The sequence below is a fragment of the Conger conger genome, chromosome 2 (genome assembly GCF_963514075.1).
Source record: "Conger conger chromosome 2, fConCon1.1, whole genome shotgun sequence".
Classification (NCBI taxonomy): domain Eukaryota; kingdom Metazoa; phylum Chordata; class Actinopteri; order Anguilliformes; family Congridae; genus Conger; species Conger conger.
In genome coordinates, this window is record NC_083761.1 from 61491982 (window position 1) to 61518030 (window position 26049).

Genomic DNA, 26049 nt, shown 5'->3' on the forward strand with positions numbered 1-26049 from the left:
ATCTTAATGTATTTGCCAGAACAGACATTTTATGATCGACTCATGCAATGACTAGTTTCTTTCCCAGAAAAAAACAATTAGAAGCATTATTTTGTGTTATTGCAGTTGGTATCACAGGTTTATCTCGCTTGCAGCACAGACAGGTGTGCAGTATTGGCAATTTCAAGAAAATAACAACACAATACATGCAGTTAAAACTCCACAGATGGATGAAAAACACTTTCAATGATTTTGGCTTGAATAAACCTCAAGGTAAAATATATATTTATTGAAACCAATGTTGTGAACTGCAGAAGTACACCAACTGAAAGTCAATTTGATTACTTTACTGTGGTTGCAAGTAGCCTAGTGCAGAACATAAAGTGTAATATGTGCATTAATCTGTTCACATGTGTTGTTAATATTGGAACTTAAAATGATCAATAGCTAACTACGCAGTGCAGCATCCGGAGGAATCACTGTATTGACCAGGAAGAACAGTAAAACGAAAAGGATGCAATAATCTTTTGCCCATTTTTTTGAGATTTAAAGGAAACACCAACAAACATAGAATTATATCCCTCAAAACAATATCCCAACATCAAGGCTATCTAGAGGAGATATTGCCACGGAGGTTGGGCTTTTGTTAAGAGCTGTGCCATAAAGCAGCCCTACCCCCCAAAAGCCATTGCAGGCCGTGCCCTGTTCCTTGTTGATGATGGTAAAATAATATCATAGTGATGGATATTTGCTACTGTATATGATAAAATATTGTAGCGTTATGCTTCTGAATATAATTAGAATACAGGTGGCCAGTGTGGAAATATCTAATGGGGCACAGTTATGTATTCCATTTATACTGCAAAGGCGCGCTGATGTGATCTATCTTGAAATGCTGCATTCTTAAAGGACAATGGAGGATACTTTTAAATTCTGCTGAACTGAAGACAGAGGACCTGATCGCCATGTGTTAAAATTTCCACACATCCTCTTTGGTTTCATTTCTTGGCTGATATAAATTCTCCCTCTACCCCAACTGCCTTTGTGACTCACCTTCTCTGTTATTAGATCCACGAAAGGTCTGCTCGCACTCCCAACATCAAAGAAGGGAAGCAGCGAAACAGAACTGTGATCAGTCACTTCACACGTCACTGCGAGGCAGGACTAGCGCAAGGCTTTGCTGTGCTCTTCCAGGTCAGCTGGGGTCACGACCCTCCGCTTCTCCCAAATAACCTGCAGTATTCTGGGGCCTGATGAAAATGACATCTCTGAGGGTGAGCCATGGGTTCAGTGGACATATAAAGCCTGCACAGGATTAGCAACAGCATGGAGAAAAAGATTCTCTACTCTTGTTCACTAAATAAGCTTTCTGCTGTCTTATCAGAGCAAAATCCTGTCATGACTTCTGCATCACCAGAAAACACTTTCTTTTCCACTCTGTTCAATTCTGTCACATTGTTAATTGCACGTTTTTGGGCATTTTCTCAAGATCATTGTTTACAGAAGCCAAGATGTGACGCATGCCTTTTGGGCCTATTCTTCACATCCAATGTGGGCACCAGAATATAATACACTATGGTGTATGGATATAATCTGTCATGAGGCTCATTCTTTAAATGTCCATGGAAGTGAGCACTTATGAATAAAAATAAAGCACAAATTGTCAATAGCAGACAATAAAATGAAAGAAGAATACTCCAAGCATTTATTTTATCTTTATGTCGTAGGTTTTGTGAGAATACTCCAGAGGCATTATGCAAGAATCATTGAATATGCACTTACTGAGCACTTTATTAGACTTATATATTGTCTTCTGCTGTTGTAGCCTATCCACTTAGAGGTTTCACGTGTTGTGTGTTCAGAGATGCTCTTCTGCATTCCACTGTTGTAATGTGTGGTTATTTCAGTTACTGTCACCTTCCTGTCAGCTTTGACCAGTCTGGCCCTTCTCCTCTGACCTCTCATTAACAATGCCTTTTTGCATGTAGAACTGCTGCTCACTGGATGTTTTTGTTTTTCGTACCATTCTCTGCAAACTCTAGAGACTGTTGTGAATGAAAATCCCAGGAGATCAGTGGTTTCTGAGATGCGCAAACCAACCTGCCTGGCACCAGCAATCATTCCATGGTCAAAGTCACTTAGATCACATTTCTTCCCCATTCTGACATTTGGTTTGAAAAACAGCTGACCCTCTTGACCATGTCTGCATGCTTTTATGCATTTAGTTGCTTCCACATGATTGGCTGATTAAATATTTGCATCGGCATAAAACAGAACTGCAGCTTTTATCCTGTGGTGTTGTGTTCAGTTTCTACCCAGGAGATGAGCACTATCTGTAAATGATCTTGACAGAATATAGCAATAAATCCACGGCAGATCCCTCGGTATATTAAGTTGCAAGTGTGAATCTGCTATGGTGGTGCACAGCTGCTCAGCACTTCTGTTGTGTCAGCAGTTCAGCCTTTTGCTCATTTCAGTGCTCCTGCTGGCGAGATTAAATATACTGTCTAATGTGTCTCCATGTGGACTTCTTCCTCAGCCTTCTGCTTTTCCAGGAAGAGTACTATGGCTTTTCTTTGTGAGAGGACATTCATTTGGCAGGAAACAATCCTTTTTCTTGGTTTTGGTATGTGTCCCTACTGAAATTGTTAATGCAGGTGACCAGAGCCTATTATTCTGATTTCCTTATTCTTTATTTTCTTGCAAACATATCTTATCTATTATTATATTTTCCATCTGAGCTACTGATCTTTTGAACTTTAGTTTGTAATCTCTTTATTTTCCTTGCATATTCACTTTTTGGCTTCCTTTGTTGTTCCTCTTGTATTTATTTAACTACAGAATGAATTCAATTAACTGTAACACGCTGAAGTACTGTCATGTTTTTTCATAATAAGGGAATTAACATACACACACCATATAGGTTGCCGCTAGAATATCAGGAATACATAAAGCATAACTTGAACACTGACTTATGCTACAACAATGGTGTGATAATTTAATTTAACAATTTAATGTGTTTAACCTTTCGACATGTAGGTCTTCATCCGTACAGGATGAAGTAACCACAAAGATCAATAGACCTATATGAACTTACCCTTGTGGACAATTCAACTTGTTCTTACAAAGGCATATACAGTATGTGAAAACGTGAACTGCCTGATTTCCACGCCTCTTTCTACCTCCAGTCACTAGACGGCGGTGTTATTTTTTTGCAATTCTTTTTTAAGAAGTGCACAATCTTGACAAAAATCTTGACACAAAAAGAAACACATCACGTGAGATTTTAAGTAAATTCAAAATACTACGGAATCAACAAGAGCAGTAGTAGTTATGCAAATTAAAGTTTGCCATCGCCTCGTTAGTTTGTATTATTTACTGAATATTGCATTTATTAGCATTACTTTTACATTACCTAATATTCGCGAAAATCTGAAACAGTTACCTAAATGACAAGGACATAGATAACTAGGTCTAGCCTAGCTATACTTAGCTAGCTGGAGCTAACATTAAGTTATAAAACTAACAGTCAGTTACATCGAAGATTTTTTTAAACCAGTTCACTTGACAATAACATTCTAAATGAATGATTGTGATGGTGATGGTGGTCGGTATTTGTATTACATTACCTCAACTAGACATGAGTCCGGAGTTAACGCACTAGCTAGGTTGGTAGCTGGCGAAGTGGCTTTAGCTAGCTAGCGTTATATATCCTAAGTTACATTTGAGACATCAGAATTCCGATGAACACGGGAAAGAAAGAAAAACATGGTTACCAGATGTCAGCTTTATTAACAAGCGCGGTTTACAATTCCAGCGTATTGTGAGGTGCTTGTGTTCACCTTCACACCGAAGGAGGGTGAGAGCTACGTGTGGTAACAGTTACTCGCTTGTACGATGGCGGGTCCCTTGCTGGAGTTTGAGACGGAGATGTTTCTCAGTCTTTTCGGTACTGATGGGCTGTTGGTGACGGCAGAAGGAATGGGCATCGATCGCATACTACTCCAATTCTTGCGGGTGTACTCTGAGGAGGGGAGTCTTGTGCTCTTGTTAAATACAACTACACCTGAACAGGTGGGTTAAGCACAGTGTTTATCGTGTTATCGCATGTAATTGGCTAATTAGTCATTTAAAGTACAATGACAACCATATAGTTCGTACATAATCTGCAGCTTTGCCTTTAGCGAGGCTGACCACTATATAGTATGTATAATTACTTATTAGTTTACTGAACAAAAATACTATATGCGTATCTGTATGTAGCTTTGTATACAATATAAATTATAGGGTAAATGAGTGTAATTGGAAAGAACTGTTTAAATATACTTATCTAAGCGAAGTTGGCTATTTTATATAGCTTCACAAATTGTAAGCTATGACACAAGTTAAACACACGTTTGACTGAAAATGGTGTTGGATATGTACATTTCCAGGAGTACTTTACTGAACAGCTGCGGGCAGAGGGAGTGAGTCACCTTCCTCAGACTGTGACGAGTGAGGTGCAGAGCAGCGAGCGCTACCGCGTGTACACACGGGGAGGAGTTCTCTTCGTCACCAGCCGCATTCTGGTGGTGGACTTTCTCACAGACAGAATCCCAGCACATCTCATCTCAGGTCTCCTCCTCAAACCGATTGATTTTGTTCTTTCTCTTTTTCTTTCTCACTCACTCTTACTCATCATTCTTCAAGCACATTTGTAGAATTTGAAAATTTTGTTTTTCTATAAGAAACCTATGTACATCAAAATGAGTTGCTCAGGAGGTAAGAGTGCTTGTCTGGCAGCTGGAAGATTGCTGGTTCAATCCCCTGCGCTGTGTGTGTCTAAGTGTCCCTGAGCAAGACACCTAAACCAATTGCTCCCGATGATTGGTACCTTGCATGGCTGTTGGTGTGTGATCAGTCACCAGTTGTTTACATCAGTTGTAAAGCGCTTTGGATGAAAGTGAGATTTAAATGCAGTCCATTTCCCACTTACCAAAATGCACAGGATATCTGCAGATACAATACTCAGTTTTATGCCCAATTTTCTGATTCTAGACAGCTGATTTGCTGTATGTGTGTACAGGAATCTTGGTATATCGGGCCCACAAGATCATCGAGTCATGTCAAGAAGCTTTCATCCTAAGGCTTTTCCGGCAGAAGAACAAGACCGGTTTTATCAAGGCCTTCACAGACAAGGCCACGTCCTTCTCTTCAGGATTCTGCCAGGTGGAGCGGGTTATGAGGAACCTATTCGTCAAGAAACTCTTCCTCTGGCCCAGGTCTGAGATTCTCTGGGCTTAATAATACATAGAACCCATACTTCTGAGAGTCTTGTAGCAGTGTAGCGATTCTGCCTCATTAAAATGTTTGTGTATATTAAACTGCCACCAAAAATCAACGAGAGTGATCTAAGAAACTAGAGTCGGCCTGTGTGGCCTGTGTGTATTGGCCCAGCCAATACACACATAGGTACATAATTCTACTCATAAAGGTACATAATTCTACTCATAAAGGTCCTATAAACCTGCACCCACACCGGCCCTTTTTGGAAAAGTTTGTGGACCCCTGCGGTAGAGTGATAGGCATCATAAAATATTCATTGGTGCAGCAATTGCATGCACGCTACTGGCTATGCTATATTGGCAAGTAGTGATTCAGCTGCTGGCAATAGTGACTGACTATGGTGTTTTTGCCAGATTCCATGCTGCTGTGAACTCTTTGCTGGACCAACATAAGCCTGATGTGGTGGAGCTCCACGTGACTCTCACCCCAGCCATGAGTGCCATCCAGAGCTCAGTGCTGGACATCATGAACGCCTGCCTGAAAGAGCTGAAGCGCTACAACCCCACACTGGAGGCAGAGGACCTCTCCCTGGAGAACACTCTGGGAGCTGCCTTTGAGAAGGTTGGTATGCCCACAGCTTTCTATTAGTGGAGAGGGTGGACTGTGTCTCCCACAAACATGTATTGATGCATTCAACAAAAATACGTATTTGTCCAATGTCATTATAGTAAACAGCACAAGGTGAAAATACTGTTGGCAACTAGAAACATCTGAACAGAATTGTTAGTGACACTAAAGTTTTTAGCAATTGCATTGATCTTAGTGCTGAATCACTTTGAGCCTAATTTTATTTATCAAAGGTGCTATATAAATAAAGCGTGTTATATTACTACACAATTAATGCAGACTCATTACTACAAAAATGTGAGTTCAGTGAGATGATAATGAGAGGTGTGGCTTGTCTTTTCCCCATTATCAGCTGCACAACGTGACAAAATGTAGCACTTGACTTTGGAAGACCTATTTGTCATGTACATGTCATGTCTTTCCTCATGTATGCTGAAATTGCGATGACTAAAGTGGCTTTCTGACGACTCTGACCTAGGCTCATGCTTTTCTACTGTTGCATCTGCGTCGCAGCAGGTAGATGGTAACCTGATGTTTGACACTTTTTGCTTTCCAGACGATCCGTCACTACCTCGATCCACTGTGGCATCAGTTGGGGGCCAGGACCAAGTCTTTGGTCCAGGACTTGAAAATCCTGCGCACTTTGCTGCTCTACCTGACCCAATATGATTGCGTCACCTTTCTGAACCTTCTAGAATCTCTGCGGTCCAGCCAGAAAGCTTTTGGCAGTAACTCAGGTAGGGCCAACTTTAAGCTTTGGGAGTGACCATGACTTTAGTACAGACTGTAATGTATCTACACTGGAAACAAATAGACTGTTTACATAAATGGAGCAGTTTAGTTTTTGGGTTGGCACAGGGTTTTCCTGCCTTGGCTAACAGTGACTGGTTCTACAGGATGGTTGTTCTTGGACTCCAGTACATCAATGTTCGTCAATGCTCGTACACGTGTCTACAGAGTGCCTGAGGCAAAGAAGAAACTTAAGATTGGCAGTGACCCAGAACAGAAACCAAGCAGCTCAGGTAAGTGCTAACTACATAAATCTATCCTGTAATTCACAAGTTTATTCTTCATTTGGAACAACTTTCATTTGTATACCATCTTAGGAACACAGCCCCTACTGTTTTTGATATTTGGTTGTTCTGTGTAAGCTAATGTAATTAATTCCAGTGGTGAAGGAATGATTGGTGGGTTCAGTGTACTTTCTCCCTGATTGCCTGTTTGCAGCTGAGGTGAAAAGGGTGCTGGTTCTCGAGGCGAACCCTAAGTGGGAGGCTCTCTCAGAGGTTATGCAAGAGATCGAGAGAGAGAACAGCCAATTGGAAAACAACCCAGGTCTGGAACTGTACTCATTTAATATCAACAGGAAAGACTGTCATACGTCATATACATTGTTTCTTTCAAATGTCATCCTTGCTCCAAATGACTCAGAATGACTGTAGCCATTGTAAGGGACAAATAAAAAAAGTTGATTATAACTTCAGTCTTAAAGGTACAGTCGGTAATTTTGGACTTCTAACGGTCAAGAGAAGAATAGCAGCAACAAACACCTTCAAACCACAACACTGTTTATCCCTTCCCCTTCTCTGTAAAATGCGCTGACATTGAAACACGATTGACTGTGGCAATTAGAGCCAATTTTCATTCATACAATGTTTTGGTAGAATGTGGGGCCGTCAACTGTATATTTTGAAATCCGAATTAAAGGACTATAAACACAGGCAGAGGGTGAGTCAGTGAGCCTTATTCAATGGAAGGGATTTACAATAGTCTTGTAACAACGTTTTAACACAAAAATCTTACCTATTGTACCTTTAATCTGAAGCAACATATGCATAAGCTTGCCTTGCCATCTCTTGATAAACATTTCGTTTTTCGCTCCTTGCCTATAAATTAGTTAAATTAGTTGGGAAGATACACAGGGTCACTGTGTGGAATAGTTGCCAGGCCATGAAGTGGAGGCAGAAACACTGGGGCTTGATAAGGTGCTAGATGCCTGGCAAACTAAGCAGTAGGTACACTTTAGTGATAGGAAAACGCAAGCATTGCTGGGCTGAATGGCCTGTTCTCATCATTATGTTATGTTAAATTCACTAATAACAGCATCAGCGAGCCCAAGCTCATCAGATGTGCACTGATGGCGGTCTGCTGTTCCCCTTAGGCCGGGTGTTGATCTGTGCCAGCGACGACCGCACCTGTGCCCAGCTGAAAGAGTACATTACCAAAGGGGCTGATTCTCTGCTCACCCGCCTCTACACACGCACCATCGGGAAGAACGAGGCTCCCTTTGACCTAGCCTCTGACCAGAGGGGGAAAGCCAAGGGCAGGAAAGACCAGGGGAAGGGGCCCGACGGCAAGAAACGCAGAGCCGAACAAGCCAAGAGCTGTAAGAAGAGCCTGAAGCCAGAGCTGACCCTGACCCAGATGGTGGGGAAGGAGAAGATGGGGGGAGAGCACATGGGCAGCAGTGGAGATGAAGGAGAACAGGAGGAGACGATGGAGGAAGAGGAGGTCCTCTTAGACCTGTCCTCTGATGCCTACTATGGTATCCTGAAGGAGCCACTGACTGTAATCCATCCACTTCGGGGTTGCACTGACCCCTACAGTCTGACCCGTGTACTGCATGAGGTTGAGCCCAGCTATGTAGTGCTGTATGACGCTGAGCTCTCCTTTGTAAGGCAGTTGGAGATCTTCAAAGCTAGCCGGCCTGGAAAACAGCTGAGGTATTCAAATATAGCAGTAATGCGTTTTCATTTCTCAGCCTTTATCATTATTATTGTCACTATAATAATGGAGTATTTTGCAGTTAACATAGTCCAAGATTGCAAGGACCTAAAATATGTTTTCAAATATATACCACCACTATAAGAGCTTTGAATGGCCTAAATAATTTCTAGTAAGCATTTATGTTCCATCAGTGTTTCTGACACTACAGTGCGATAACGTGTGTTTTGATGTAATGTCCACAGTAAACCATAAAGGCTTGTATTCATCCATCTTTCAGGGTGTATTTCCTCATCTATGGTGGCTCCACTGAGGAGCAGCGCTATCTGACAGCCCTGCGCAAAGAGAAGGAAGCCTTTGAACATCTGATCAGGTCAGCAGTTTGCCAGTATCCTCTATTAATAGCTCCACTGTCACCACAACAGAGTAGCCGTTGTAAAGGAATACTTCACGGTGCATCTGAAATGTAATATGTTGTTTCCTTCTTGTCTTTGGACTGTGGTCCATTCCTCAGGGGACCTTTGTGGAGGATGTTTTGTCTCCTGTACTGTAGCTTACAAGCTTCAGTTGCAGTGGTATTCCACATTTTGCTAGTTGCTTTGTTGCTGGAGATGAACCACTGCATCTCATGGTTGTATGTTAATAAACGGACGTATAGTATGACCATATTCATATGTAGTTATATACAATGCATAACACAGTATGTGATCATATAGTAGCAAAAAAAGTGCTATTGTAATGCAAATTCAACTATCTTAACTCGGATAAGGCAGCTTAGCATTTTAAAGTGGCACAAAGCAATTCCCATGCTGCACGTTCTATGTCTCTTTTCACTTTAGATTTGGGTGCTATGGATGTTTGTCTGAAAATGTTTTGAATGTTTAATTTTAAAAAGTTGGGGTGTGGCCAGGTTCAGAGAGACTGACCTGTTGCAGGAAGATATAGATCACTGTTGCTCATGTAGTATTGGAGAGAGTGTGTACCACAATGAGGTCCAACTGCCTTACACAACTAAGGATGTGTTTTCCACTGTGAACCAGGTCATAGTATTGTGTATAAAATATGTATTCAGCAAAGACACCCCCAAGATTTTCTCATTAGTTTAATTTAATTAGGAGAGCAGGGAGTCTGCCATCATGTAGTCTTTCAATGTATTCAGACAAGTGGAAAGCAGAGTCATAGATGGAGATGGGATAACAGTACTGCGTGCCATGGCTGAGAATTGAACCCCTGATGAGAATTTGCATATGGGTTTTGACCAAGCTTCCCTACTGACTACACCATAAGTTCTCACCAAGCAAAAACATTTTCTATATCCTACTACTGCCATCACAGTAACATGATGTAGCTCTGTGAAGTTTCCTTGTAGCCTTTGTTTAGAGCTGATTGTTGTGGAAACACCTTAAGGCACTGTTGTGTGAGACTGCTTTCTGTGGGCGAGCGCAGGGAGAAGGCCACTATGGTGGTACCTGAAGAGAGAGAGGGACGGCAGGATACCAATCTGGACCTGGTGCGCAACCAAGATCAGGCAAATGCCACCACCAATACGCGCAAAGCAGGTAAGGTCTCTACTGTGGACACCTTTTCTTCTGTGACTGCTGTACATGAAGTATTGTTCACTTAGCTCCATATTTACAATCTTTCATATTGTAACATTGCCTGGTCTATCTAAGACAGTTTTAATTCTGAAATAGTCCATTTGAGTTCCTACTCATTCCTCATACCCATACATGCTACAAGCCAGTAAAAAAAAGGAGGATCAAATTGGTACAACCAGGACAGATTATATGAGACTTCTTACCCGCACAACTTCACAGGGAGTAGCCCGGAATAAGAGATGGTGGAACCCACTTGAGTTCAGAGAAATGCACTCTGTTTAATGGACAGGGCAGACTGACGTCTCGATGTCTGATGTATGCGTGTGTAAACAGGAGGTCAGGAGGAAGCAGCGGTGCCCTCGCGGGTCATCGTGGACATGCGGGAGTTCCGCAGCGAGCTGCCCTCCCTGCTGCACCGGCGGGGGCTGGACATCGAGCCCGTCACCCTGGAGGTGGGGGACTACATCCTAACCTCGGACATGTGCGTGGAGCGCAAGAGCGTGAGCGACCTCATCAGCTCTCTGCAGAGCGGCCGGCTGTACACCCAGTGCCTCTCCATGACCCGCTACTACCGGCGGCCCGTGCTCCTCATCGAGTTCGACCCGGCCAAGCCCTTCTCCCTGGTGGCCCGCTCGGACATGCGGCAGGAGATCTCCTCCGCCGACGTCAGCTCCAAGCTCACCCTGCTGACCCTGCACTTCCCCCGGCTGCGACTGCTCTGGTGCCCCTCGCCCCACGCCACGGCCGAGCTCTTCCAGGAGCTGAAGCGCGGCCGGCCCGAGCCCGACGCGGCCCTGGCCCAGGCCGTCACGGCGGAGTCAGACACCGTGAGCGAGTCCGCCGACCTCTACAACCCCGGCCCTCACGACTTCCTGCTCCGCTTGCCTGGGGTCAACACCAAGAACTACCGGGCTCTTATCAGCAATGCAGCAAACCTGGCGGAGCTGGCCACGCTAAGCCAGGACAGACTGGCTGAAATCCTGGGCAATGCTACGAATGCCAGGCAGCTGTACCAGTTCCTCCACGGAACCATGGATGTCCCGCTGGCTCAAAAGGGCAAGATGACAGAGGCCCGAGGGAAGAGGTGATCCCTCTTCAGTTCCCACCTGACTCAGTTCCCACACATGGGTGTGGACATAGGTGTGCCTTGATTTGTGGGAAAAACTCTTGTTTAATGTAGTTTGTTAATATTGTAAATTTGACATCACATTTTTGAAACCTACATTTTTTTTTTTACATGCGTAAAATGAAAAATAATTTAGAAAGTGTATTTTTATAAGTAGTACTTAACCGTGTACATGTTCTTTATACAGTGTGTGTGTGTGTGTGTGTGTGTTTGCAGTGATGCATCTTTAGAATTATTGTGAAGCACTATATACTATATATGATGTTTTTGTGAAATGTGGCAGCTTACATCAGGATAGATGATACAGTATACATCACATCTTAATTCCTGGTGTCGTTCCTCACGCTATTGTAGAGGTGTAGTTGCTTTCGTTAGCTTTAGATGGCGATATCATGTAGAGAACTGACGAAACGAATGGACTGTTTTGCTTCAGAATCGTAATTTTCAATGTGCTCATTTTTGGGCAGCACCCCACGTCCTATGGTATAAGGAGCAACTGTCGTCCTACATGCTTCAGAGTCTATCAGCTGTAATTTTGTGCAGCACATGAATGGTATGACGTGCCGACATTGGCAGTAGAGAAACAAATGACGCAATAAACAGGCTAAAGTCTATATTGCTTATTATTAAATGCGATAAACTGCATCTTTATTGTATCTACTTTATTTAATCTACTTCATTGAATTTTTGGCCCATGTTGATTTTGGATTTATGAGATTCTCTTCGCATAAGATTGGGAAGATTTATGTTGGGTCAGAGGGATTTAAACCAATTTAAACCAGGGAACGTTCAGCTTTTCCATATCATGTTCCTTTTCCCGTCGCGCACGATTGATGAACCGTATCAATATTCGACTACGATGAACTGACTGGAAGATGTGTTGATGGTATTTACGGCAAATTAATTACATATGCGAAGCTCGTTGAACCCTCCCCACGCACGGAAAGTCTAATGAAAACACGGTTCAATGCTGCTGATACTGTTGAACGCCCCCGCACGCAGAAGCGCACAACCGCACTGCGGTTTTTGTATGGAGCGCACAGAACCTCGATCTTGTCTAGAACAAACACAATCGGACATTTAAACAAAAATAAAGAATTGGCTGCTTTAAAGACATTACAATGGTGCGCTGTAGTTCATTCAAATCTTTGAATTAACTTTAATTCGGTCTTCAACGGACGGATTTCAAGCCCATGAGTCAGACGTGGATCACAGGGCGTAATATAGGAACTTAATTACGTCAATATTCGCGGATATTTGGAAATTGTACTGCATTGCAAATACGTTCATATAGCACATAAAATAATAAATTGCCTTTGAAACTTTGAAGATCAGCATCACGTTTTTTAAAAGGGAAGCGTCAATTATCTGCGTTTCTTTCAAGCGACACTTGTTCACGCTGCAAACATTGTCAGGGAACTTGTGCCATGATTTGCTAGTAAATCGATTGTCAGAAAATGTGGGTATCCCATAGGCCTACGCTTTTTTGTGACACCGTAAAAAATGAGAATTGCATTATAAAATGCAGGGAATCAGTTATGAGTTACCAAAACAGTGATCCAAACGGAAAAGATAACTTCGATCTATACAGAATAAGTTACTAAGTTATAATGTTACCTTGTCAGGTGGCTGTAGGACATGAATGGGTTAAGCCAAATAATATCACCAGGCATTACGTCATTGAGTTCAGCCGAACAGCTCGGCAGCGGCCATCTTATTCCAAGACCAGCAACTTCAATTCCAGCAGAGAAGAAATATCAACATTTACGTTAACGTTGTGTATCCGTTCATTTAGGGGTTAACTAGCCACAAACCAAGGACAACAAATAATTCTGGTAAGGTCTCACTTCGATTGATCATTTTCCCATTTACATTGCTAGTTAGCGAACTGTCGTGATGCAGCAGCCATAGAATCTGGCTGACGCTGACTCGCTGCACAAATTGGCAATGATGATTAGCTTGATAACTAGCTTTGTCAGTTGTCTGACAGTATTATTTTGCAGATTATCAAAACCAGTTGATCCTTTCAAGCTTGTTTAAAACACCGTCAGTGATTCGTAGCACAGACGAGAAACACTAACGCTATGGCAACCGAAATTGAGCAACAGCCTGCCAACGTGATACTAGCCTATATAGCTTGTTGCCATGCCATTGCATTGTTAGCTGGCTAGTTAGCAAGTGTTTTGGTGACTGGAAATGTTACTAACGTCACTAATGTCGTTGGCTGTCTTTCGGTCTAAAACGGTCTTGGCATTTTACGTATCAGTCAAATCTGGCTGGAAGTTGTTAGTCTTCGGATTGTAATGGTAACGGTTGCATTGTCGCTAAGGTCACTACCTAGCTAGTATTTGCCAAAAAAAATTAAAAAAATACACCGAGTGGCATGATTTTGTTAGCTGTCTTGTAACTTAACGTTAGCTGCCAATCGCTCTAGCTAAATTGGCTGTCTCGGAACTCACAGACATACGTTAGTCATGCAGCTAGCTAATAATATCAAGTTCTCATAATGAAATGACGTAAAACGATATAACCTGCCACCGGGCTCGCTAACAATACATATGCAGTTGAGATAAACCATCTATTCAGCTAACCAATGTTAGATCTATTGTTACTAGCGATACGATGGCCAAGTTCACGGCAACTTTCAGTGTAAGGGTAAAACTAGTAAGGGTAACGTTAACTAACATAATGTTGACCAGCTTGCTCGCCATCTGAAGCAAACAATATCCGTTGCTAACGTACTGCCGCTTTGTGATATTTGCATGGATGGGATAACGCAGGGCTTGGATGTACTTCAGACCCGTTAGGAACTAGCTACTAGCTAATAAATAAACGAAGCTCGCTATTCGGATGTCATTCTATATTCCGGAAAGGCGAATTAACGTTAAGTTAACGTTAGCTGCTATAAAGTTAGAAGCCAGAAGCAAGCGCAGAGGTGTGGTTGAATCAGTGTTAGCCAATTTTATATCCATTTTAATATGTAGCTTACCAATTGGCTAAACTGTTTTGATGAATGGGATCTTAGCTAAGTTAGTTAGCTAAGCTACATTTGTGTTCGATATCGGTTCGTTGTTGCTAGCGAGCTACTGCTATCCTTTACGGCTACAGTCAACCGTATTGGATAGCTAATGTTAGCTCATTTGTATCCCTCCTCCCCCCCCGCCGCCTGCATGCGGCACATTTCCAGTAAGTGAGCTAGTGTTGAGATCCGAAGTTGCAAGCGGTCTACCTGGTTACTATTCTGTTCAGTTCAGTATTTGTAATGTACGGCTATAACAGGGATATAATTGGGTTCTGACACATTCAAGCACTACCACAACCAGCCTTCATTATAAGCGTACTGTGTAATATTAATGGTATTTGCATTCAGTATGCCACACATTTAAGATATTAATTTCTATATGATATAGTACAGTAGTTTGAAATAGCCCATAGAAAAAAGGTGTTTTGGTAACTTGGATATTAGGCTAAATATAGGTTGTAGCCTGGGTATTTGTTGATACAAGATTGATATCTCTCCAAGAGTGTTCTAGTTGAGCTTCAGCTTGAACATGGCATATTATTTAGAATAATCCTGCTGTACTGTTCACAATCAACCTCTCAAGAAAAATATTTGGCAATGTCTGTGTTGACTTGTGTTGGAATGTATGCTTAACATGAATTGTGAGTGCAAAGTGTTTCTACATAGGTATCGCATGGTCTGCATCTTTAGTCAATGTGTTTTGAATTTAGAATTTTAATTTATTCTACAGCTGAGTATGATTGTTTAATATTGTACTAGTATGTACCACTGTAGTAAGCTGCTCTGTATTGAATCTGCTATATTCATTATAGTAGATCTGTAGCAATTGGGGTTAGAAAAGAATGTAACGTGGGTCATTCCATTTCAACACAACACAATTTTGGACTGCATTATCACAGATTTAATGCTGATTTGGCCTTATAAGAAACCAGTTGCCAGAGACAACAGTTATTTACATCTGAATTGGTGGAGGGCACTTTGCGTTGATTAGCCCTTACCTGCTTGATGCTGCATTTTCATAACTGGTGTTCTAGAGACCACATTCCAATTCATTGAGGGGGAAAATGTTTGTGGTGTGATGTTAATGTGATGAGATTGTTTCTGTAAAACAGCAGTGACTTTGACTCAATGTGTGAATGTATATTGTAATGTGACAGGCATCAATGATGTGGTGCCTGTGTTAGGCACACTAGCGTAGTGGTTAAGGTAAATGACTGGGACCCACAAGGTCGGTGGGTTGATCCCTGGTGTAGCCACAATAAGATCCACACTGCCGTTGGGCCCTTGAGCAAGGCCCTTAACCCTGCATTGCTCCAGGGGAGGATTGTCCCCTGCTTAGTCTAATTAACTGTAAATCACTTTGGATTAAAGCATCAGCCAAATGGTATGTAATGTAATGTAGCAGGCTGCATCTGTATTTGTGCCTTTTTTATCACAAACTGCCTCAGTCATTGCCAGTCTGAACTTACACTCCATAGATAATGCTGCTTGCTTTAGGATTAATAGGGAAAAGAAAGCAACAAATGAGCCCCGTTATATATTTACATAGCTGAAATGTGAGTTGTTACAGGTAATTTCTTTAGCACCAAGTAAATAGCTGCACTGTGTACCTGCGAGGGCCATGCTAGATTTGCACTTTGAGCTTGGGAAAAGCGCTTCACCAATAAAATGTAGTATTATTATTATTATTATTCTTATTATTATTATTATTATTATTTGGGGTACTGCATGACCTGTAATTCCTCACACTGCTAAACCTGAGTGTGATTGCAGCTGTGTCTGCTGGGAAGAGTTTGCAAAAAGTCTATATATAACACTCCAAATCGTGTTGGTGTCGATCTCAGGACCTCTTTGACCTCAACCTGATGTCTGGGCTTGATGTTGTTTCCCTCCAGAAAGGCAGCTTTTCGCAGACAACTCTTTAGTTGAATAAAATATTTGAGGCAAGAATGGGAGCATCTCCTGGGGGGACAGCAGCCAATGGAAAAAGAGGGAAGATGAAAGATACGGTGACAGAGAAAGAGGGAGATGAAAGCAAGGTTTTGGAGCTGTGGCATCAGTTGCAGATCAAAGAGACTTCAGTGTGAGTCACAAGCAGGTGTTCAGGTTCATCTCAGACTGACCGCTTTAAAAAAATGTGGTACTTAAAAAAATAAAAATAAAAATAAAAAAATAAATCCTTTCTGTTTAAATGCCTGTGAATATGTCATCCAAATAGCATGTTAAGAAGAAATAACCAAAGCCATTATTTCTCAGCCCTGCAGCGTAACTCCTGATTTTAATAGCAGTACTGCAGTTCATCCAGATATGTCTATGAGGCTCTCGATTACCAATCACAATATTAGTGTTGCCAGGAACGTGAAGAGCTCACAATACTGCATTGTAGAGTGAGCAACAATCCAGAAAATTAACATGTATGGCCAAGTAAAATCTCAGTAATTTGTGGGGGCTATAGTGGTGGCCCACTGGCCCAGAGAACAATGAAACATGCACATCTGTTAGCACCTTCACACATACAGTCCCCTTCAAAAGTATTGGAACAGCAAGGTCAATTCCTTTGTTTTTTCTATACACTGAAGACAATTGACTTTTAGGTCAAAAGATATACATGAGTTTTTTTTTATCTAGATTTGTTTAGCAACTTAGAACATATCACTTTTTGTATCAGACCACCAAATGTTTTGGTCAGAAAAAGTATTGGAACATGTGACTGACATGTGTTTCTTGTTGCCCAGATGTGTCCTGTTAGATTGATTGGTTAAACAGTAAATTGTTTTGAATGTCTACACTTAGTTTTAGCCTTGGGTTTTGCCTGTCAAGACTGCATGTGTGCTAGAAAAGATAAACCAATATGAAGACCAGAGAGCTGTCTTTTGGAGAAAAGCAAGCCATTTTGAAGCTTAGAAAAGAGGGGACATCGATCAGAGTCCTTGCACAAACATTGGGGATAGCTTGTACAACAACTTGGAAAGTCCTGGAAAAGTGCTGGCATACCGAGCAACAGATATCGAACAGGTCGACCAAGGAAAACAACTGAAGTTGATGACCGAAATATTTTGAGGGCTGTGAAGAAAACCCCAAAAACATCAGTGAGTGACAATCTCCGCAGGGCAGGGGTGAAGGTATTTCAACCACTTGAAGAAGACTCGGAGAGCAGCAATATAGAGGCTATACCTCAACATGCAAAACACTCATCAGTAGTAAGAAGTGGAAGGTGAGATTACAATTGCCAAAGTGCAGTGATGGTCTGGAACAAAGTTTTATGGACTGATGAGACCAAGATTAACCTCTACCAAAGTGATGGAAATGCCAAAGTGTGGAAAAAGAAGGGACCTGCTCATTATCCAAAACATAAAACTGCAAACCACGGTGGAGAAAGTGTCATGGCTTGGGCTTGCATGACTGCTTCTGGAGTGGGCTCACTAATCTTTATTGATGATGTAACTCATCATGGTAGCAGCAGGATGAATTAAAAAGTCTACAAAAATATTCTGTCTGCCATCTAATGATGAATGCGTCCAAACTAATTGGGAAGACCATGACCCAAAACACACTGCCAACACAACAAAGGTGGAAGGTTCAAATCAATCATCAGACCTTAACCCAATTCAGCATGCATTTCACCTCCTGAAGAGGAGATTGAAGCGAAAATCCCCTCGAAGCCAGTGACAACTGAAAGAGGCTGCAGTAAAAGCCTGGAACAGCATCACAAAAGAACAATGCAACAGTTTGGTGATGTCAATGGGTTGCAGGCTTGATGCAGTTATTGCAAGCAAGGGATATGCTACCAAATATTAAGTGTTATTATTTACTTTAATTTACTTATACTCTCTCTTCCAATACTTTTTGCTCACCTGAAAATTGGGTGGTCTGATACCAAAGGTGCTATGTTCTAAGTAGTTGAACACATCTTGGTGTAAATACCAGGAAATAAAAGCTGAAATTTTGAACTCTGGTCTCATGTTCATCTTTTTATCTCAACCCAAAATGTATTCAGTGTATTGCATAAACAACCAGAGACATTTAATCCAACCTGAAAGAGCGTTGGCCTGTTGAGAGCATCAACTGCCTCGTGTTACAGTGCCATGCTGATAATGGGTATGAATACTGCTTTTATTCTTATGAACTGTTGAACAGTGCTCAGAGTCATACAGCAGGTCATTCACCAATTGATTTTTTTTTGACCGCACCACCAAATAACATGATTAAAATACCTTTGTTCTCATTTCTGGGACACTTCATAGATTATGTGTACAGCTCTTCACATTTTTACCTTACTTTCTCCCTGTGTGAAGAACATAATCAGCGTAGCAGCTGGGATTTAAGACTCAATCTGCAGCTACCACAAAAAAAAAAGGCTGTTTTCAATGTTATATGTTTTTCATTTATTTGTTGAAATCGCATGTTGTGTTGCCAGGAAGCTTTAGTCACACTTTCTTATTTTCTAAAAGAGAAGGAAGCATGTCTTATTTTCTTTGCAGTCAGTCATATAATGGGCCAAATACACTTTTATGAGGTGTGTAATTACTCAGACCATATGGTACAACTTTAATTTTGGGGTCCTCTTCTAAAGGCTATTAAAACACATTTCATGGAAGCCTTGGGATCGGCCTGCTTAAGCTCACAAAGCAGCAGGGCCTATGAATGAAGACGGACAAGTTTCATATAACACACTACAATGTAAAGGTATCAAAGGCAAACATGTCAGGAAGGGACCACCTGGAAAATAAAAGGGTTTTTGAACCTTTGTCCTCCTTCTGTAAGCTCTATGAATCTTAATGTATGTAGCTAGGCACGGTAAAGAGCGCCTGTTCCCCTAATGGAGACAGAGTCCTGTTTAATGCTCAGTTTTACTGGGGGGCTTCGTAAAGGACACAGTTGTGGGTTTAAAATGTGTTTATGCAAGCAGTGCAGCTGGCCAGCATCAGTCTCACTCATGCCGCTGGTCCTACTCCAGTGTCTTCTGCCTGACGACAGTGGAAGCCATCTTGGAGAAGGACTTTCTGATGAGGGATGCTGTGAAGTGTAGGATTTTATGTTTTTAATGTTTCTAGCTAATGGGACCCACAAGGGCTGATGCATTTATATCAACTTTGATGCAATTTTTCAAAATTGTTATGAATCACAAATCTTTAGGGGCACACAAAGCAGAAGTACTGTAGCTACCCCACATGCAGAAAAAGATGAATGGCTCATAGTTTTTAATCTTCCATAAAATATCAATTTGTTGTTACTTAACCGAAAAGCCACCCCTTCTGCATTTTTCTGTCATTAAAGAAACTATGCAGTACTTAACATTTATATGACAGGGTAGAATAATTCACCATATGGGTATGATTTACAGAAGAATAATGAAGTTGTTGAAAAACTGAAGTGATTTTCCAAAGTTTTCATCATCCCTGGATATATGTGACTAACACTGACTCTAAGCTCAGTCTTGGTGTCTGCAGGTGATTTTTCACTAGCTCTTGGAAAACTTCACAAAACAACTATCCGAGGTCAAAAACTAATCTGTGAAAATGGACTTGGATTTGTCTGTGTACTGAATGAGAAAGTAAACGCCTCATGTAATGCTTGGCAGCCTTGGTACAGTGGTGAAACAGCTGGTGCTGAAATCTGATTGCAGTCATTTTGGTTCAGACTCATGACTGTAGCTCTTGGTGCAGAGCCAGTGCTCCTTTTCATGGGAATGAAACGGTCATTTTCTCTCCCACCTTTGCTTTTGTTGTCAAAGGTAAGTGGTCATTACCTCTTGCTGATGATTTTCCCCCTCATTCATACTCGGCTGTAGTGGTAAGAAGCACAGCTGGAGTTTCCCTGCCTTTGCTGTGGGATTGAGGCAGGCTTCGATGTGCTCCAAATGTAATGTCCTGATTTTCCCTCCCGGGCCCATCGCAGCGCAGTTCTTCTTTTCATGGAGCAGAACGGGGTCATGCTCGCACTTTTCAAATGGCAGCGCTGGGACTGAGAAGTCGGGGTATTTATAGACTACGCCTCCCGTCGCCGTCTGGTCTTTGTTTTGTTCTGTTGGCGGCGGAGGCCGCAAACTTTCATCGCGCGCGTCCTTTTCCGACACAGACAACTGGGGGGCAGTCTCATCTGCGCATTCGCCGATCAAAGGCAGAGCCTCGTGTTTTTTCTGGGACCCCGTGTGTGCATGTCCCCTGTCTAGGCCTAGAGGCTGAAATTGGCCTGCAATCGGAAGCTTGTCAGGAAACTGTCTGGCCGATAAATAATCACTGCTCGGCTGGAGGGGGGCGCAGACAGAGTTTTGCAAACGTGACTGTGATTTGGTCATGGCATTAGCATTTCTCAACCTCTTTATCACAGGAAGAGTGCAATAACCATGCTGCTGACAGCACTGCACATTCTGGGAACAGCCATGATGTGTGACTCACCACTAGAGCAAAAGGACAGAAGGAAAAAAAAAATAGTGCTGCCATGTCCAGCAAAACAGCGTGTAACCCTTGACTTCTCTCTGGCTTTGTCATCACTGCTCACAAGGTATTACACAGGCGCTTTCCACAAACTGTTTGTCGCTCTTGTTATCCAGTACTTATCGACAGTAAATTCCCTGCCCGGCTCCTCCTTGTCTTCTGTGACTGTCGAGGCACCAGATGACCTGCTATAAAACACTAAACAAGATTCAGTGACAAGATTGCATTTTGGTGCAGATCGTGGGAGATGTGGGTCTGTGATTGTTGTGCAGTCATGCAGGTCAGCATGTAGGCTAAATTTACCCACAGGCTGCCTTAACCCTCAGTCTGTGATACGCCTGGTGTCAAACTAAGGGTGCGTCATGGAGTAACAGTTGCACCCATTGTCTGGAAAAATCTAGACTGAAATCCATCAGACACGGGGAGTTTCAAATGTCACTATAACGTGCTTTGCAGGCTTAGATGTATTCAGGGCGGCAAAATTTGACACCGAGTTAGTCCTCCGGCATACTGTGATTGTAACTATAAGTATATAAGCAGACAGACAAAAACGTTATGCGTCCTAGTAGCAGTCATTTTCTATCTGGTTAATCTAGCCCCTCTCGCTGCTTGAGCCCCCTGCTCGGGTTGGACAGGAAATAGTCGAGGGTGCTGGGAGGGTGAGCGGTCACATGTAAATTTCTTTTCAAGGGCCTCTTGAGAATTGCTGCATTTATGAGAAAGTTTCAGTGTTAAAAAATGAAGGGTCTTTTTCACAGACTGAATTCCTCTGCACTATCAGAGTGGACTTTGCTGCTTGTAGGAAGCCTGTGCTATCAGTGTTGCTGTGGGCATACTTGGAGCAGGAGGGGGGAGGCTGTAACCCAGCTAGCTGTTCTGGTGGGCTCTGTAGCCATGCTGGTGAGTTATTTTTAGTCCCACAGATGACCTCTGCTTACTTTGTAGTGGTGAGGGAGCAGGGGGAGAGGGGACAGCGGTGTTCTGCGTGTTTTTGTTCCCTGAACTGTCCCAACAGGGCAGCAATGACATGACTGAATGGGCAGTACTGTAATGCATTCCACATATTTTATGTCTCCCTTGTGCAATATCCTCTCTCTCTCCTTTCCCTGAATTGATACCCCAAAAGCCCCTTGCTCTTGAAACTTGAAACCTGTGCCAGCCCTATCATAAAAGCGTTTATGTACTGAGCTTTGATTTTCTTGGGAATATGTATCTTAATAATGTCCCTTGGTTCACATTAAAGTGTTTTAGTTTTGTATACTCTTGATTTTACTATGTAATGCAGTGCTTTATGCACAATAAGAGGCCCCTTTGTATACCGTGTTTATTTTAGCCTTGTTTGGCTGCATGGAAACCAAACTGGTTGGAGTATTGCGTATGTGGGCTGAGATTTTAGCACTTAATTTCATATATTGTATGTGGCTGTACTTTTAGTTCATCCCACAGATTTATATGCCGGTAAAATACTGGTTGTCAAAGCTTCATAATTTTTTTATTGCAATCATAACATCAAGCAATCATAGCATAACTTGTATTTAAAATGGTTAGCCTACATTGTAAATTGCGTTAATAGCCATTTGAGGTTTGAGTTTCTTCAGATTTGTAGGGCAGTTCTTTTTGGCCCAAGTATTTTTAAACTATTAAAAAGGCATATACACTCAGTGAGCACTTTATTAGGTATTTATTAGACCTATTTTGTTTTTGCTCCATTCTCTGCAAACTCAGGAGACTGTTGTGCATGAAAATCCCAGGAGATCATCAGTTCCTGAGACACTCAAACCACCCTGTCTGGCACCAACAATCATTCTACAGTCAAAATCACTGAGATTAATTTTTTTCCCCATTCTGATGGTTGATTTGAACATTAACTGAAGCTACTGACCCATAAGTGCATGCTTTTATCTATTTGTTAGTTACAAAGTGGCAAACTATCCATTCGAACTGTAAGAAATGGCAAGAATAGTAGTTGACTAACACAAGCTATTTTGATTACTTTCATTCTGAATAGTCACTAATACGTGCAAGTCACTAGCTCATTCAATGCTTCTTCAGTGCAGGGGGCTAAAATTCAGTGAAATTACACAGAGAACATGAATCCCAATAAGAGATCTACCTAGTTGGTATGGAGCATGTTGTCAATTGATATCATCTGATTGTTCTATTCCTTTCATTTTTGACATGACACTCTTTTCTTTGTTTTTAATATTTAAACCGTGTTTATGAAGCACATTAATCCTGTGGAAAGTTCTTTTATGGTCAGTATTTAATTTAGAAGCATGAGACTCTGCCCTTTGTTAATACTGAAGGCACTTCATTGTACGTCGCTCTGGATAAGAGCATCTGATAAATGCCTGTAATGTAATGAAGGGATAGGCGACCTCCGCCCAACATGCTTTCAGTAGCTTTGGCCCCAGCTGTCTCTGAGCAAGGGCTAGTCTACTTTTGGCTAGACCAAGTTATAGGCTAAGACCATTAAACTCTTGTGCCCTCCCTATCTTTTAAATTAGGCCTAGGTCTACACAAAACTAACCTTTGCTGCTATGCTGCACCCAAATAATATCTGCTGAAAAAAAGAGATGAATGAAATCTTTACACGCCCTACCTGTTAGTTAAACAAATGGGAGTAGGCCCGTCTTTTACATAGGAGTTTTATCTTTTGGTGAACACATGGTAGCTGTCTCTTTGTGCTTGTGGCAGAACGGCCCTGAGGCTTGCCAGCTGCACTCGGTCTTTGATCTCGGCGAGCGGAGCGCGTGCCGGCCAGTGCGCTTAGTCACGCGCGAGGCTCATTTCCCCCCCATGTGAAGGGACAAGGTAGGGCCTGGCTGAGACCCACGGAGAGCAGAGCGGGGTGGAGGGTGGGCGCGCTGGCGCTAAATGGAAACAGCCCCTCTCTATGTGTTCTGGCACACACCGCTGGCTAATGGGGCCCTGCGGGTGCAACGGGAGAGGATGAGGTCATGCCAGGAGGCTAGCGAAGTGTTCACTTTGGAAGGGCTTATCCACATAGTCTACACCGTTTAATACTCCCTGATTCTACCTTGCTGTGGAGCCACAGAAAGTCTCTGGAGGGCTCTGTAGAGGGAGTCCGATGCTATGTATGTCAGCTCAGTACCGCTGCATAGCTCTGCAGTGCTGTCGCAGTTCAGGCTCTTACACTGAAGGTTATTTGGCCTGAAATGTGGTGTTTTCAGAGCTGTAGATGATCCATGGTCAGTTGTTCCTGAGGATTGTTCCAGTTGATTTGCGTTACTTGACTCTGTCCATCATCCGGGCGCAGGGCGGGGAGCTCTTCACGCTTGGGCTGCTGTCCGTCGTTTCCCGAATAAAAACCCGGATCCCTCCCGCCGTCAGAGCCCCGGTGCCTCGGTTTGTTTCCGTTACGTAACAGAGCGAGTGATCGTCGAATTCCTCCTCTGTTGTAGCGGAGAACGGCATCCTGACAATGAAAAGCCTTTGTTGTGCGGGATGGCTTTGTGAGGCATGAAGGATGCTTCCTGTTTGAGGACGGGGGCTTGGGGAGACGTGCGCTGGGCCTGCACACCAGCAGCAACACATCCCGACATACGGACACTTCCTGGAACCCGTGTTTCTGAGGAACGAGAGGGAAGTAAACAGGACGCCCTGTCTGCGTGCAGCTGCAGTGCAGGTGTGTCATACACACACAGATGCACACACACATAGACACTCATACACACACACACACGCATGACTCATTGTTCTAGTGTACTAGGCATGGGGTGCTATCCCTATATCCATCCTTTTTTGTATGCGTTCAATACTAGTCATTAGAGCATGTTTACTGTTGTATTTGTGGCTTATTTAGCAGATGTGCTACGGCTTGCTTGACCTATAACGGACTTCTCTGGAAGCATTCTTTCTACATTTGTTATGACACTGAGCTGCACATGAGGTGAAAGCCTGCTGAACCATTCCTACCATATGTTGTAGCCTTTATGAGCTCACGTCACCCAGTCTGTTTGGTCTTTGAGTGTGTTCTGTTGGTTTGATTAAAGCCCTCAGTGCAGTTCAAGACTGCAGATCTCTTTTCATAAGGACATCTTAGGATGGTGGACGAGGTGGATGATGGCAGTTTCTGCAGGTAGGGTGTGTTCTGTCCTTGTCTGTTGGGACGGAAACGTTCTGCGTCTGGTTCTTCACTGAAGTGCTCCTCATGTCTATCAAAGCCTGGCCGCCTATTGTCTCCTTCTGAACATTGCTGCCATGACCACAAGGACTAATTACGGTTTCCCTAGCAACAGCTGAGGAAAGGATGCAAACCAGCACCAACACTGTGTCTAGTTTACATTTTGATGTTCTGAACATCCCATTTTAGATGTATTAAATGCACATCTAGCCCCACACTGTGTGTTGAACAGTGGATGTGTATGGTCAGTTTGGGAGTCTGCCTGTATGTTTATCTTGCCAAAAAGTAGATTGAAATGAAAAGGAACAAGTAAGTTCTTAGTATGGCACATTTAATTCAGTTACTCTGAACTCTGACTCTGTCAATCTTGAGGGTAGGTCTTCCCCGCTCTCAGGTTATTTCTGTTGCTGTCCAGAGTATGAGCTGTTTCCTGTGTTGTTTTTCAGGTTGGACACCATGGCCTAGTGTCTGGAAACGCAGCAGTCTCCCTTCAGGTGCTCTTCTCCCCTCACAGGTAAGCTACGTAAATGGTTGGCATTTATATAGCGCCTTTATCCAAAGCGCTGTACAATTGATGCTTTTCATTCACCGATTCATACACACACTCACACACCGACGGCGATTGGCTGCCATGCAAGGCACCGACCAGCTCGTCAGGAGCATTTAGGGGTTAGGTGTCTTGCTCAGGGACACTTCGACACAGCCCGGGCGGGGGATTGAACCGGCAACCCTCCGACTGCCAGACGACTGCTCTTACTGCCTGAGCCATGTCGTCACATTGACAAGGTCACTTTCTAAGTGCGTTGACCAGATTATAGAGCAAAAAAGGCTTTTGCTTTCGGTCTCTCACTCTACGAGACCCTCCTCATTGCTGCAGTAGCCAAAGCGATAAGCTGTAATGTTCCCCATTCTGTCACACTATCATTATGCATGCTGAAGGAGTAAGTGTACTGCCTGGAGGAGCAGAATGAGATGTAATTGTGTTTCTCCCACATCAAAGCTGTTGCAGTGCCATCTATTGGTCTGAAAGGTTAGTTTTCTTTGGTAAGGTGGCTGTGCTGTGGTGTGTGTTCGTATGCATGCGTTGGAGGGGAAAATGAATCTCACATAGCCAAATATGTGAC

The 26049-nt window shown here is 42.8% G+C and overlaps 2 protein-coding genes across 4 annotated transcripts in view; both read left to right on the top strand.

Annotated features, from left to right (window-relative positions):
- Window positions 1–3264: 3264 nt before the first annotated feature.
- On the top strand, window positions 3265–11964 carry ercc4 (excision repair cross-complementation group 4). The gene is made up of 11 exons (XM_061231616.1): window positions 3265–4053; window positions 4413–4593; window positions 5045–5240; window positions 5658–5865; window positions 6428–6608; window positions 6768–6893; window positions 7099–7206; window positions 8033–8594; window positions 8876–8968; window positions 10042–10154; window positions 10527–11964. The coding sequence occupies exons 1-11, from the start codon at window positions 3877–3879 to the stop codon at window positions 11279–11281; spliced, it is 2700 nt and encodes an 899-aa protein (XP_061087600.1). The 5' UTR covers window positions 3265–3876; the 3' UTR covers window positions 11282–11964.
- Window positions 11965–13033: 1069 nt separating this feature from the next.
- Window positions 13034–26049, top strand: part of mrtfba (myocardin related transcription factor Ba) — a 58887-nt gene continuing 45871 nt past the window's right edge. For all 3 annotated transcript variants that reach the window (XM_061230632.1, XM_061230630.1, XM_061230631.1), the window contains exons 1-2: window positions 13034–13154; window positions 25372–25439. The gene's annotated coding sequence lies outside the window, so the exon portion shown is untranslated. The remainder of the gene's footprint in view (window positions 13155–25371; window positions 25440–26049) is intronic.